Below are 16,264 nucleotides of genomic sequence, written 5' to 3'. Positions count from 1 at the left end.
TGTGAAAGGGCTCTCCGCCGCCATACGCGATGCTCCGAGCGTGATTACAGCAGATCACTCTCCTCATGTTAATGGAGCTGCTAAATGTCCGGGCTATTTCTGTGTATCTGTGCGCTCGTCTACGGATGCGTGTGCGCGCTTGTTTTGTTCGAAGACATAAAGAGCGGAAGAAAAGATAAACAGATACAGTACACACGAAATGTATGCATGTCGGCAAACTTCAGCGCTCGTTTTATTCATCCGGACTTTGTCACATCCTCGCTATTCTTCCTTCCCTTCATCTTCTGTCAATTATTTTCATCATCCTTCAATAGCGGCCGTGCCTGACCCTCTTCTACTGCAGGCCCACGAAAGCAGGCCAACTGAGAAAGGATTAGACCCTCGCAAGAAGATGTTTGCATCTCATATGTACAAATTGCATTTCTGTGGCGTTTATGACTGACTGCTCCTGCCAAGCATGTTGCTCATTTGGAATTATTTGCAATTATTGTTTTATGATGCTCGAGAGTCTTTGCAGGACAGAAAAGAAGGAAGAGAGACTAGAAACAGCGAAGCTTGAGAGTTTATGTCTTGTCAATTTCTCTGGCTTTTTCCAATGGCATTATCCACTGCCACCACTGTTTGTTTCAATTCAGTTAGAGGAAATTAGATTTGTTTCTATAATTTAGGGCAGCGGTCGGGAACCTATGGCTCGCGAGCCATATATGGCTCTTCCGGTGACGGCATATGGCTCCCAGACAATTTTGAGTTGAAAAATAAAAATTCAAAAAAAAGAAAATCAGTTTGGAACTGATTTTAAAATACTTATGATATTTCTTAATAATACTGTGTCATTTTAAAGTAAACAGAAATTAGTTTTGAAGATAAATTTCACGGGTCACGGGTCACCCGTGGGTCGGGTCGGGAACCAATGGCTCGCGAGCATGTCCGGGTCATTGTAAAGGTGAGGAAATCAATTATATCAGATAGCCAACTAGTTTATCCGCTTCAACCCTTGTAACGGAAAAGATGGCGAAAAGAAAAAAAGACGATGGACAGAGGAATTTGCATTTGTGGAGAGAGCAGGATCTGCGGTATGTCTAATATGCAATGATAAAATTGCATCGATGAAACGGTCAAATATAAAGCGGCACTTCGATACGCACCATGCTTCATTTGCATCGAAATATCCAGCGGGGGACAGCAGGAAAAGGGCATGCGAGGAGCTACAGCGGAGAGTGCAGACGATTCAGCAGCAACTACGTGTGTGGACCAAGCAAGGTGACGGGAATTCCGCTAGCTTTGCGGGTGCTTTGGCAATAGTAAGGAATGGAAAGCCATTCACAGATGGCGAGTATGCCAAAACATTCATGCTTGATGTGGCCAATGAACTGTTTGATGACTTCCCAAATAAAGACAAGATAATCAAACGAATAAAAGACATGCCCCTGTCAGCAAGAACTGTGCACGATCGTAGCATCATGATGGCAAATCAAGTCGAGGAAACACAAATTAAGGACATAAACGCCGGGACATACTTTTCTCTCGCGTTAGATGAGTCAACAGACGTTAGCCATCTATCTCAGTGCAGTATAATTGCCAGGTATGCTGCAGGTGACACACTGCGTGAGGAAAGCTTGGCTGTTTTGCCAATGAAAGGGACAACAAGAGGAGAGGATTTATTCACGTCTTTTATGGAGTTTGCTAAAGAAAAAAAACTACCGATGGATAAACTTATTTCTGTCTGTACTGATGGTGCACCCTGTATGTTGGGGAAGAACAAAGGATTTGTAGCGCTTCTCCGTGAACATGAAAAGAGAGCCATCCTAAGTTTTCATTGCATCCTAAGACATATTTAATTTATTATACGTTAAAAATACTATATGGCTCTCAATGAAATATATTTAGAAATATTTGGCTTTTATGGCTCTCCCAGTCAAAAAGGTTCCTGACCCCTGATTTAGGGGATGCATCTGAGAAACCTCAAACATGACAGAGGGGAAGTATTATATAAAATGGACTACATGGCTCCCAGTGAAAGCCTCTTTGGGTATGAAGAGGAGGGCCGGATAACTTCCACAAGAAACCCTGTATTAGAATTCTACACCCCCCCCTCTCAATTAAGGGATGAGGAAATGTGAGCACTTGTGCACTGTGTGTGTGTTTAGACATAGTATGTGTGTCTGTAGTGACCCCTGAATGCAGGTGGGCAGGTGAAGCGGAGCAGGTCGCCCAAGGAGAGATGAGCCATTAGAGATTGGCTTACAGACGCCCCTGTAGTCTGGTTCAAAAGCAGCTATTAATCACGCTGGCATGGGACACACACACACACACACACACACGAAAGTGCACACACACACGAAACACACACACACACACACACACACACACATAAAGGATGGGTTGGGATCAGGGAAAAGGGAGTAAGATGCACTCACACCCAGACAGTGGGGGGGGGGGATCATTATCTGCAAAGCCTGAGCCGGGATAAAGGAAAAAAAGTTATTCTTCCCTCCCTCCGAAAGCAAAAAAAACAACTTTTAAGATAAATATTAACCTTTTTGATGTAACACTTTTTACCATACAGATGTGCTGCATATTAACATCCAGCATGTAGAAACTGCAAACAGGTCCAGCAAGAAGAAAAGATGTAAGTGACATTGAAACAGGCTATAATTTGCATTTAGACACCAGAACGTATTTTCAGAAATTGTGACCAAAAGATATTTCCTTATTTGGTGTTTTGTTGAAAGCCATGAGTACCACGTTCCAAAAATCATATGATTGACATCATTTTCATACTGATGAAACCCTGCAGTGACCCCTGGTGACCTCTGCATTAGAGCTATGCATTAGTTGACATTAGCTATGTTGCCCCTAAAGTCCAAGAATGGGGCATGCTCACACATCCAAAGAACTCCGTCACAAAATGATACATCATCACTCCTGGCACATGGTGGACTCAGCGGCGGAGACAAAATGAGTGTTTGCCGCCGATGCAGAAAGCTGTTTTAGCCCTAAACGTCTTCATTCTTTGTTGGAGCATAATTTGAGGGCTTGCAATGCAATGATAAGCTGTAATCAAACCGCTTTAATTCCCAGATTCATTACAGCACTTTGGATTCGCCGCTCCCTTCTTGGTAGTATAGTAATCGCAGTGTGAGTGCACAGGAGAGTCTGGGCTCTCTGGGCGGGCTGATAGACAGTGTGAATTTTAGCCAATGTTTTGATGTCAACTGATTTGAGTGCAGGAGGGGAGAAGATGGAAGGAAATATTGGGGATTTATTTCCTGCTGCAATTAGAAAGGCAGCTGAGCAGCCAGTCAAGAGTGACTTCAAGCATATGTGTTTGTGTTTATGCATTCATGTTATCGCCTGTCAGTGTGTGCATGTCTGTGTGTGTGTGTGTGTGTGTGTGTGTGTGTGTGTGTGTGTGTGTGTGTGTGTGTGTGTGTGTGTGTGTGTGTGTGTGTGTGTGAAGGGGTGTATGTGGCTGTTAGGGCTGTGTTGTGACACATGTAAGGCAGGCTACAAATTGCCTGTCACAGCTAGCGCCTCTCACTAGGCGGATGGGGGAGTGACTCATTTTGACTCAGTTGTGCCACTGAAAGGCCATCGAGATGCTCCCAATCTGGGATTTTGCACCTGTAACAACATACTTCTGCTTCCAAACGCACTTATCACCGGCTCAACTTCAAACCCCGACTTCAATTTACTTGAGAGTGGACATTTCCACAACTCCCTTTGGGCAGCAATGAAATGATTGGAAACTATTAGGAGACAAGAGTCCACTTTGGGATCTTATTTCTGGGAGGCAAGCTTGTTTTGTTTTTTTCCTGTCAGCTGGATATAAACAGAGGTTGCACAAAAAAAGCTTTGAGAGATGACTGACAAAAGCCTCCCATCCTCTCCCACTCTCCCTCCATCCCCTCTATCCTCCCTTCCTTCCCTCCTCACGGCTCACATCATTCGCCTCCTTACTTCTGAACACTTGTTCCCTCATCCATTTGCAGGAAAATGGCAATCAAAGACTTGTTTTTCCTCGCTTCCCTTCACAAGCAAGTTACTCAAGGAGAAGAGACATCTGTTTACTCGCGCTCAGTATAGTGTAGTCTTTTTCATGACGAGAGCAAGACGAGTATTCTTTATTCTCTCTAATCTTAACAGGATGATCTGCTCTCACATCTAGGCAGAGCCTGCGCTTGTGCATAAGAACTCGCTGTCCAACGTAGAAAGAATTACATGTACACTGTATGAACTTGAACATCTTCACAAAAACATCATCTCCTGTAAGTCGGCTGAATCCTACGACACATCTGTCAGGTTTTTAAGTAAAAGCACCAGCTATTGGTGTATAAAAACAACGTTTAGGCAGATTTATATGTGTAATATCTTTCTCTCTGAGGTAGAATAGCAGACCGTGTTGTTTTTTTGCATTTATCCTTACCTGACTCGAGGCATATCACGAAGAGGTTCCCGGTGGGTGCGTCCCCGGTTGGCCCCCTGCAGGGTGCGGCGGTTGGCGGTGGAATAGTCGGGCTCCAGCTCGTAGGGCTCCTCCTCTTCGGGGCCCAAGCTGCGGCGATCATCCTCCAGGCCATATGGCTCGGCCTGGAAGCGCTCTGGCTGCGAGCGGTTCAGATCCACGGTGCTGCTACCCATGGGCACCTGGGGCTGGGCCACATGGCCGTAGTCATCTTTGCGAATAGGCAGCGTGTAGCTGTTCTCCGGGCGGTAGCTGTTGGGCAGGTAGGGGTATCGCGGCGGCCGGAAGTTGACGCCGCGTGAGAGGCTTCCGTAGTTGTCAGTCAAATCGGCGTAGCCATCGTGCAGGCCGTAGTGGCGAACGTACTGGCTCTCGGGGGCCTCTCCATATGAATCGTTGTAGGAGTTGTTGTAGGAGCGGGTCAGGGTGGAGGTGGCTTGCGGGGTGATGAACCCTCCGTTCTTCATGTAGCGCCGGTCGATGGAGTCGGTGTAGCTGCCCAGTGGGGACGATCCTTCAGGCAGGGGCAAGCCATCGGGCCCCAGGGGCACCTGACGCACCGTCCGTGTGGTCACAGTCTTCACCATCTTAGTCACCTGTAGATGGGAGGAGATACACGGTCAGACAGTGTGTCATCAGCATGAAGAGACTGGCCTCTCTAGCTGTTCAATAAGGACACTTTGTTAGAATGTAACACAGTGAAAGAGACGGACAAATAAACTGGATAAATGGAAATATAAATGCAAACTTTGATTGTAGTCCACATTTAAACATGCATTTCAAACCTAATGCAGAGGAAAACTCAATTTGTGTTAATTCAGTCAAACTGTGTAGTTTGTGTTACTCAATTCTTCCTTTCAATGTCATAAAATAATGTAATTTTCTGTTCATCAAATTGAAAATTGAAACTGTTAGGCCTGTGTCATTAAGTTGTGTCAATCAGTACACATTAGACATGAAATCTAAACCCAAAATATTGTGTATACACAGTAGCTGTCTTAGCGCACTTGAGTCTCCTGGATTGTGCTGTAACAGAGACGTCTTGAAGTGCTACAGCTCTACTGGACCTTGAATCCTTTGTGACCCCAAGGGAACACGGAAGCATCAAACTCTGTGACAAACAGACCTGCATTTATCTTTTGCTCACTTCATCTTATAGCTAAATAACTCTACTTCCACCTCTGTCTCTGAGGCTGTCTGACTGGAGAATTACAGACAGCTACTCCGCTCCCTGGGCTCTGCTCCCATACAGAAACCAATTTGCTGCCCAGTGAATTCTGCTGTGGCCGATAATTGGCTATTTTGTCCGCGGCTATAAATTCATCTTCAAAATTAATGAGGTTGATGAAAATGAATCGTCATCCGCCGGGGTGCAGGTCTGATGCAATTCGTGCCTGACAAGGTGTCGCGGAGGTTCGTTCCCACTTGACAAGCGCCATTTTCTCAGGGAAATTAAGAACAAAAATCTGATGGGTTAAATTTGCTGACAAACAGCCCTCTTAATTGTAATATGCTTTCTTTATTTTTCCATCAATGCTATCATTTAGATTTTAATCAGTAGCGAGCAAAGGCATGTAACAAGAACCACAGTGAAGCATTAACCCTCGCTACAGAGGTGCAAAAGCACAAACAGCATTTCTGTTGTTCCTCATTAACTTGCTTAAAACAAATAGAAATCTTCAGTGGCCTACACCCCAATTGTGAGCTACATAACAAAGCCTATTTCAGGAACGCCAAGGTTCATTTCCATGTTCAGAGTAATTACTGAGTCATTTATGTTTGTTTCTGACGCCTTGGCTTAGCACTAGTCACACAAAAAAGACCTCATTTGCTTGATTCACATTAGCTAAAGCACATATATGACCTTGGAATAACAAGCTTGCTTCCATCCTCTTGATTCATAGTGTTAAGAACCCAAACTGGCTGTTCTGGTGTTTATAGCATGGTTCCGAGTTGCTAACTTTGGCCACATGGGCTAAATGTCATACCATGCATGAAGCCATTATGTCGGCCCTAATATATATATAATTTATTAAATAACATTGTGAATTTTTTTGATACCCTTTATTGATTTTTCTGAGAAATATAGCTTCACAAGAGACCCGAAGCCTTCTAGCAAGAGAATAATCTCAGGATGATTTTCTTCATGTCGGGTAATATTATAACATTTTAGTTATCAACATATTTCATACTATCCCATTCTGTCAGAGCTGAGAGGCGAGCACGGTGAATGCTACCTCTTCCCAGCCTTGACATGCCCAGCAGCCTTGTACCAACACAGCTTTTTAGGGCGATTTGCAAGTGCTGCAAAGGGAGCCATCACACAGTTTTCTAACACACTTTGATGTACACTCAAGTTCACCAGGCGTTAAGAGGAAGTGAGGGGAGGCGGGGGACCTGCATTTCAAAAGGGGCGTCTGAAATATGCTGAACTGGGGTAAACAGGGATAGTACATATTTGTATGTGTGCGTGCATGGAAAGGCAATGCCGTACTGAAAAATGTTTGAAACAACCACAAGCAGTTAGACAGAGGGCTTAACTGCTTACAAAACTGTTAAAAATGGAGGGAAAGGCAGCCCGCTTCAAACTGTCCACTTTACAGCTCTGTAAGAGGTTTCAAAACCCTCTGCGGCATTCACTTTATTGAGAGTTTAAATTGACCCAGAGGATACTGGGAGAGGATGAGGAGGTAACTCAGATTTAAAGAAGCCTGTTATAGTGACGTCCGCGATTCATTTTCAGCCCCATCTAAATAGCATTTGCGAGGATGGCGAAAGTAGAAATAGATAGTTTCTCTGCAATGCTAGAAGGTTTAAAGTGACTAAATGTGGGCTTTTATAAAACATGATGTTAAAGGAACAGGCAGACAGGCGCAGGAGGGTAGAAATGAACAAGCATCACACTGGGTTCAGCATCCTTTACTGGTTCTGTCTCCAAGGGAATGGGGGTCGAGATGGGGACCGGGGTGGGGGTCCGGGTGGCAGGCCTGGACTCCACTAACAAGTTGTCAGTCACCATTACTGGGTGGTAGGGCGGCTGTGGTGTAGTGGAGAGCAAGGTAGTTCGCCAATCAGAGGGTCGGTGGTTCGATACCAGACTTCGGCAGTCGATGTGTCCTTGGGCAAGACACTTAACCCCGAGTTGCTCCCGAAGGCTTGCCATCGGTGTGGACTGGATGTTGCATGAATGTTAGTTAGAGTCTGATGGTGGCACCTTGCATGGTAGCCTGTCATCAGTGTGTGAATGGGTGAATGATATGTAATATACTACTGACTGTAAGTCGCTTTGGATAAAAGCGTCTGCTAAATGACTGTAATGTAATGGTAGGAGCAGCAGGTGATTGTTTTGACCACTTTGGTCACCAAAATATGGAGGGACGGGCGAGTAGACCCCTCAGTAAACCGCATTAGATTAATTATTTGTTGTTTTTAGCTCTGTTTTGCAAAATGGCTCGAATTTGACACAGTACCACAGACTTTTAAGGTACATGTAAAGTAGCTGAATGCAATCTAAGGGGAGGAGAGAGTGTTCTTGCTGCGCTCCAGTAACTATTATAAAGACCGCTTGCAAAAGTCAAGGGAGTCTGTCAGAAATAAAAGAAAGTAATGAACTCTGAGTAGAAAACGTGTATGTCTTTATTCTGCTCTATTTAACAGTGGCACCTCGCTTTTTACAACAGCTGTACCTGATAAAGTAACTCCTACCTACTCAAGGTTGACTCCCCAGTGTGTGCAGAGTAGTGAAAGTGATTTTATTTGTTTGTGTGGTCTGTCTCAAGTCTCATTAACTCATATCCCGAGGAAAAGAGGAATGCTGCTTTTATTGGCCCGACTGAGTTCTACCTCCAACATGACTGGTGTTCCATTCAGACCGTCTGCCAGCAGAAAGACAGCAGTAGAGCATGGCATGGCATACTTTTGCTCTGGTTTATGCTTTAAGATGCTTGTTTAAGAAAGGAGATGCACTTATGACTTCTGGTGACTAGTAGTTCTCTTGAATACCTATGTTGAATACACTTATTGTAAGTCGCTTTGGATAAAAGCGTCTGCTAAATGACTGTAATGTAATGTAATGTAAATGCATGCTGGGAATGGAGGACGGACGTGGATGATATTGAGCTCAAACTCATTCAGATACTTGGTCAGTTCACTTTGATTGAAAATAGAACCAGTGGTTAATCTGCCAATGAAAGGCGGTTCATGGTTGTTCTCCAATTGTATATATAAAAAAAACATATTAAAAATAACTCTCTAAAAGAAAGTAGCTCCATCTTGGTGGCAAATTTTCTGTATCTTTTTCAGTATTCTAACTTATATTTCTGAGACTAAAACAGCTAGTGATAGGTTAACCACAGGAAAAACTTTTCTGCTTGCAAATCAGGAAGATGGGAGACGCTTCCGTGATTCATCTTCCAGCAGTGAGATGGGGGATAACCATCAAGGGAAGGCATTAGACGGTATGGCAAGACTTTGGTTCAAAAGAACAGATAAGCACATGAATAACACTGTGAGTTGCTAGGAGATGACGGGAGAGATAGAAAAGAAGAAAGAGGGAAAAACAACACATGAAAGAGGACAACATTACGGAGGGAAATTGAGTAAGACGAGGGGAGGGGTTTGTTTGGGTAAACCCTCGGCTGGGTCTGGATCCATTTGTACGTTGGCTACAAGAAGTTCACCCTGAACTTTAATCTGCTTTTCTTCTCAATGTGACTTCCACAGAGCACCTGATCCCCTCCTCCCAGCAGGGTGGCGGCCTCTTCAAAGGAGCGCCATTCTTCTTCTTCCCCTTCTTCAGCAGCAAATCCCTTGATTAGTGAGATGTTTTACTGCACATGGGTTGTGTGTGTTATGGATAAGAAGGTCCACGTATGAATGCATAAAATCATGTGAGTGTGAGTGTGTGTGTGAGTGCGTGTGTGTGGCCAATCCCCTCGAAGTAAACAGGCTGGAGGGCAATGGGCCCTCCCTGATGAGGGATTAAACCAGGCTTTTTAATTACAGTTTCACAGTCCCCAGAGTAGGAGCTCAACACAGCGCTCTCCACTCCACTGGAAACCTACAGCAGCAGCAGCAGCAGTTGACTTTGACTACGTTTACAACCAAATCCAAAGCTAAATGTTGCAATATAAGCTCATCTTTGAAGGTATGTCTCAAAAATGTGGAAGCAAAAAGGAAGATATTCTAAACCCCACTAGAGTTTTATTCAAATGGATTTCTGGCGTGGATTCTGGTGGGAATTCTTCTTCGCGCACAGAGAGTGATGAATTCAAACATAGAAGTGAAATGCAGACTGTCTCCCACAACACAATGAACAGACACACACTTTGTTAAAAAACCCAACAAGACACCAAGATGAGGACATTCTAGTTCCAGCATTGCAGATTATTGATGCCACTTGAAATGATTTTTTCACCACTGGGGTCTTCAAAGTAGTAGCAAATTACTTTTTGGAGTATAAGAAAAATGGTAAGTCATATCATACAAAAATAAAAAGGCTACAGCTGGGGAAACAATAACAAAAAAGTCATTGAAATTCTAATTCCTGACACAGGGATTTATAGTGTGTCCTCAGGATAATTGCAATATTTTGATTCCATTTAAGAGGAGACACCTGCACGTAAATAGGGTAAACATTTGAACTTTAAATTATTGCCATGCAATTTCCCCAGTTGATCACTTACATTAAGGCAATTCCTTTTTGTATTACAAGTTTTCTAAAATTGTATGTTTAAATATGCAAATAAGGGCATTATTTTATTAAATATATGCTCCTTTGCATGCATTTCCAGAATAGATCTCTGAGCATTGGTTAATGGCAGTTTCATTCTGTTAACATGTTAAAGTCAAAGGTTTTTACAGAGGGTATTTTGGATATCCATATATATCACTGCATTGATCAGAAAATACTGCCAAACAGCCAAAAACAATCAAAACTGTAAAGTTAGTTATAAGTGAGTGCAACTGAAAAAATGAGATTTCTGGCTCAGAGATTACATTTTACAGAGCACTGCAGGTGAATAGGGTAAAAAGCTTAAACTAACAGAAGACCATGATCGGCACGAAAATTGCAATGTTTTCTGAAATGTTATGTAAATACGCAAATAATGCGTTATCCAATTCTAACTTAACAAACTGTATATTTTGGAAGTTTTCTTTCGACTGGTCTGAGAGAAAACATGTTATGGAAGCAAAATAGCCCAAAATCTCAAAAATTGACCAGTGCATGAAAACATTTTTTTGCCCTGAGCTGTCTTTAAATCCATCTCATATCAACATCACTATGTTTGGGGTTGTATAATGTGTTATTGGTGCTGAGCAGTGGTATTTTGTACCTTCCAGAATGTCAGTGAGGGATGTTGTCAGACAGAATTTAAAAGAGAGAAATAAGGAGAGAGAGAGACATAAGACCATGCAAAAGAGATTAGAATACAGAGAGAGAACTGGTCTCATCCCAGAAGGTGGAAGCAACAAGCAGTGAACTGAGAAGTATTGTAGAGTATAGACTGGAGAATTATTTGGCTTGTGATGAAGCAGACTGTGTTGCATACTGCTGCTGTAGCCTGCACACATAAAAATGGTGGCGTGGTGGGAAAAGCAATACTGGTATTAAAGTCAACTCACCTTCACGTTAGATGAGATATCCTTACAGAAAGAAATAACAGAACACAGTAGAGGACGAATCAACAAAAGAGCTTTTAAGAAGCACACAGGGGAGTTGGCTCATAAAAAACACAATAATCAAATAATTGAAGCCGTGAGACGGAGATGAAACCACTTTGGGCTGTAGGATTATGGGATTTAGAGTTCTTCAGGGTGGAAGTCTGGGAGAGGAGGTCCAGTACTGTGCTGTTTGGAAGCGGTAATCCATAACCATCATTTGAAGCAACATTGAAATGAATCAAAGGGACTTATTTTGCAGCTATTACCACATTGGGATCTCTTTGCCACAACAATGCAACTGCTCTGAGGTGTCCTGCTCAGGTTTGATAGAAGTTACCAGGCTGATTATCAGTCTGTACAGCAGATTATAGCAGAATCATCAGTTTAATCTGCAGGTCACAGCTAACTTTCTTAGTCTACCTTTTTGCTTCGTATCATTCCAAAGGTGAACGTTTTTTTTCACAGCATCTAACATGGTTTACAATATGAAAATACTTGGTCAATCAACACCCTAAAAAATTAACAAATATACATAGAAAATACGTAGAAAAGTGTTTATTTATCATTCAGTTACAGGATCAGTGCGACCCTCTACACTGCCACTCAGCTGAGTGCACTTTTGCTTCTTACCTTGGTTTCTGTGCGCCGTGTGGTGCCGTCATCAGAGGTGACCACCGAGACATGGGAGGTGGGGGTGCCAGGGTCCTCCTCTATGGTGACCGTCTCCTCCACCACCTCCTGGGGCTCCTGCATCATAGCCAGAGATGTGGCGTTGCTGGGGCTCTGCTCCTGCACAGACGGAGGGAAGGGGGGGGAGCAGTTAGGCATGAGGAGTTAACGGCTAGATATTCATATTCCTGTTGTTAGACGGCAAGAAAAAACAGCACAACATCCAGGTAATCTTCCATTAGATGTACGGCAAAAAGGGAACTGTAATTGGGCCACTGCAGAAACAAATTATATTAGAACCCAGCAGAGAAAAGTAGAGATTAAATAAGAACATCGCAAATGGAGGGTATTAAATGTAATGCCACCTACAATTTGCAATGCGAAACTAAAGCAACTGGAGGGAAGCAAAGTGTGAAGCACAGAACATGAATAATAATGTTTAGAAAATAACAGCACAAAAACACACTGAGACGCGGAGATGAATGACAAGTGATTATGATGCAAGAATAAGCAAACATGACGTATGCAGAATGAAAATCGCGGCAAAGATCGTATTGATTCTCATATATCATAACTAGTGATTTCAAAATTGGAATTGTTTAGAAAATACATAATCGATATACATGTTATGACTCACTTTGTCTAATAAATTCAGTCTAAGTAAATAACAGCCTATTTATGACCCGGTCATGCTTGCAGTTTTACATGTATACTATTGGGAGATGCCACTGAGATGCCCATGTATCCTTCAAAAACCCCAGCCAAGGTTCAATAACAAAAGAATTCAACATTTGCTTCCAATGTTATCAGAAATATTTATTAGTTCAATATCCTCAGATGGCAAATACGGTATTACTTATGGTATGAATAAGGTTAGGCAACTAAAAGTAATGGAAAGTGGTTCTGGCAAATAAACTATAGTACAAGCCCGTCCAACATCCTCTCCACCCCCTTGTGTAACCTCTCTACATAACAAGACTAGTTTTCAGAGAACAGCTTCAAACAGCACTCTAAATAATACATCCCTAGGCACACACTCTTGACAATGCCTATATATATATATATATATATATATATAAAAAATAAAAATAATGTTCTAGTTTGTTTCTTGTCCTGACAATCCATGATTTATTTAGCCCTGCTATTATATCCAAACGCTGCAATGCAGTGTAGCAACTCCTCACCTCTTGAGACTTCAAATTGAGATTAAAGCTTCTTTCAAGGCAAGCAAAAGCCCAGAGCACTGCTTTTGATTCATATTTTATTGGGAGACCATGGATTTAGAGAAAAAGTGTCCATGGGCTAAGGATGAAAGTGAGACCCTCGTACCCCACATGACCCTGTGTGATTGCGTGAGAAAAGTGCAGCTTCCTGCTGCACTTCCTGCTGATGGAAGATGATATGAAGTCACTGGTCGGAGGTGCAACGCCCTGGCATGGCCCGCTGCTGTGCATGAGTGTGACAACATTACAGCTCTCTTGATGGAGAAGGGAAGGATGGCATTTGAGGCAATCATTGATAACCAAAACGGCACAGAACCAAGAGAGGGAGAGGAAATAAAAAAGTAAGGAGAGGGAGAAGAGGGAAAGAGTAGAAGGAGGACGTTGTAGTAGAAACAAGGAAAAATATGAAGCAGGGGGTTGTGTACTAGATGGATTTAACTGACCTCAAATATTATTTTCTGTCTAAATAGTCATTTTTATTGTGTGCACTTACTGTTCACTTAGCTATATGGGGGAAATGTAATTTTATTCATTAAGTAAAAAAAAACAACCCACCAATTTATGTTCAAAATGCTTCTTTTTAAAATGAAACCATTGGCATCCATTAATCTGGATCTAAAAATAAAAGACCAAAGCTATGAAACAAAAGAGTAATATCCCTCAGCATCCCCCCTAATATCTTAAACCATTGCAAATTCACCTCACGTAGAAAAACAGTAAGAACAACTGAACCAAGTAGACTATTTTTGTCCGACCAATTACACAAAGCTGGAGGGAGAGACAGAAGGCCAAGGAGAGAGCAAGAGGAAAAGTTTTCCACTGTGTTTTGTTGAAACACCACAAGCGATGCCTTATGGAGGGAAACTGCTTGTTTTCTTCCCGTCTTGGAAGACGATCACAAGTGAACAGTTCTCCACTGATTGGCCAACTCCTCTCAGGCTTCAAAGCCCAACACAGTCCGCATTGATCTTCAGTCCTTCCTGCTGATCAGTCAAAAGTTTGTTGGTGATCTTTTCGGCTAATCCCACAATCCTTTAGCCTCCTAACGTGAGCCGCCATATGAGAAACCGTCATTGGAAACAGTTTGGAAAAGGGCAGGCACTTTCAAAAATACTTGGCATGTGATTGGATGAGCCAAAGATCAACTAAACCATTCGTGAGTGGAGCTACAACATCTTTTCCATCAAGAAAAGCCTTCTAAACCGGTCTTTGTTCTTCTTTCATTAAATAAATACTCTCAAGTTCTAGTATAACAGAAGTTATTCCAGCATCTACGCTGTCCTCTTTAGAATAAAAATGTGTTATTGAGTATAAACAGTTGCATCTCCCTTCACCTCACAGGAGGCTGATTGGTCTGTGCTTGCTGCTGGGAAAAAAAGTTGTCCCTTAATTTGGGTGTATGCATAACCTCTTTCAGCATCACCAAGCCATCAAAAACTTTATTTATTTACCTGCTACACTCAGTAAATTAAGAGTCAATAAGCACCATGAACTGAGCTGAGTTAGGTCATTAGCCTCGGAGAAAGGTTCTGAAGTCCCATTATTGGGGTTAATGACTAGGAAGGCTTTCTTCTGCATAGTAAGAGACACATTTATTTACACACAAGCGTTGCTGAGCTGAGGGGAAAAGACGTTCATTACAACTGACCTCAGGCTAAACAGCACAGTTGGGCTTTCTAATGGTATTCAGAAAAGGTGAATGCTGATTAGTTGCCTCCAATCAACAACCGTATTCTGTTCAATCATAATTCTAACAATAATTAGAATTATCTTCATGAAAACTGAAGTGTGTACTGTACTACTGTAATTTAGAAATATACAATGTTTAAAAATGTACCTTCAATATTAAGGGGCTAAATTCCATTTTCAGAGCATATCTATGATCGAAGCATTGTCTCCACACGACTCAACATGGTGACGGCTGAGTCCGTGGCTAGCAGCTAACGGAGGCTAACACTATGAAAAGTGCAAACAACTTCAACAGTACTGACAGAGCTGACAGCATTAACCCAGGGGGAACCCAAAGCTGGGCACAACGCTATCTGCGGTAAAAAAAAAAAGCACATTATTTTGAATTAAGCACCTCTAGAGGGTCGGTGGTTCGATACCCGGCTTCGGCAATCGATGTGTCCTTGGGCAAGACACTTAACCCCAAGTTGCTCCCGAAGGCTTGCCATCGGTGTGGACTGGATGTTGCATGAATGTTAGTTAGAGTCTGATGGTGGCACCTTGCATGGTAGCCTGTCATCAGTGTGTGAATGGGTGAATGATATGTAATATACTACTGATTGTAAGTCGCTTTGGATAAAAGCGTCTGCTAAATGACTGTAATGTAATGTCTCTACCAACCCAAATACGACTTTGTTCAGAAACAGAAACACGAGGCTCACTGAAATCAAACTGATACAAGATCTTGCCGATTCCTTTGATTCTCATTGGCTGCCTTGTTGTAATTTATAAAGGTAATCTAGTGGCCTTTAAAGTTGAGCTATTTTTCTACTTTTTACTTTGAAGATTGCTAGTCGCATACTTCCTTTGAAATACATGAAAGCATTTCTTCTTAGCGTTGTGTCCCTTTGTGAACAACTGAAAACAACTGAATATTGTTAAAGAAAGACAATAGTCTAAGACATTCAATCAAGATAATTAAGCAATGTACATGAGTACCAATTTGCATATATAGCATAATTATTGTTTTCATTCTCTGTACAGAATTAGGCAGATACAGTGTATGTTAACTCTTCCTTTTTAATTGAGCACAATCACTGTAAATGTTCCACCTCTTTGGCTCACTGCTAATGAAATCTGGACAATTTAACTGCATTCCTGTGATGTTTCATTCCTTTGATCGTGTGAACACAGAAGGGACGTTGTCAAAACGGAGATATGTTCAAAAAATGAATAACAAGGAGCGCCATCTTGCACTAGTTTAACACACATAGTGGACAGAGAGGAAGGAGGGATCCTTGGAGCCCCACTGACTGGCTTCTTGATGGCAGCTTAATTCGGTGTCTCTCGTTCACTTTCCTCACGTCTCTGAGTCCACTAAATGAGAGAGTGGAGTTGAACTCAACATAACAGCCCCTAAATAAATGATTAAAAGCCGTCTGGCTGTGGGCTAGCAAGCCTTTCTGCCTGGTCCTGGGGGAATAACAGGCTGATTCTGAGTCGAGTAGATTCAGTAAAACATACCCTTAAGCCAAGAGCGGGAGGAGAGGAGCACAGTGAGTTAACAGCTGACCTC

At 42.4% G+C, this 16,264-nt stretch overlaps 1 protein-coding gene across 5 annotated transcripts in view; it reads right to left on the bottom strand.

Annotated features, from left to right (window-relative positions):
* Positions 1–16,264, bottom strand: part of arvcfb (ARVCF delta catenin family member b) — a 133,656-nt gene that overhangs the window by 66,958 nt on the left and 50,434 nt on the right. For 4 of the 5 annotated variants that reach the window (XM_054610346.1, XM_054610343.1, XM_054610347.1 and 1 more), the window contains exons 2-4: positions 11,759–11,917; positions 11,090–11,110; positions 4,427–5,061 (exon numbers count right to left, since the gene is read on the bottom strand). In XM_054610346.1, the coding sequence (XP_054466321.1) occupies positions 4,427–5,061; positions 11,090–11,110; positions 11,759–11,884 (782 nt within the window). In that variant the 5' untranslated portion in view covers positions 11,885–11,917. The remainder of the gene's footprint in view (positions 1–4,426; positions 5,062–11,089; positions 11,111–11,758; positions 11,918–16,264) is intronic. The other variant, XM_054610344.1, reaches the window with a different exon arrangement.

This window comes from Anoplopoma fimbria, chromosome 13 (assembly GCF_027596085.1).
Source record: "Anoplopoma fimbria isolate UVic2021 breed Golden Eagle Sablefish chromosome 13, Afim_UVic_2022, whole genome shotgun sequence".
NCBI lineage: Eukaryota > Metazoa > Chordata > Actinopteri > Perciformes > Anoplopomatidae > Anoplopoma > Anoplopoma fimbria.
This window is presented reverse-complemented; position numbering and strand designations above follow the sequence as displayed.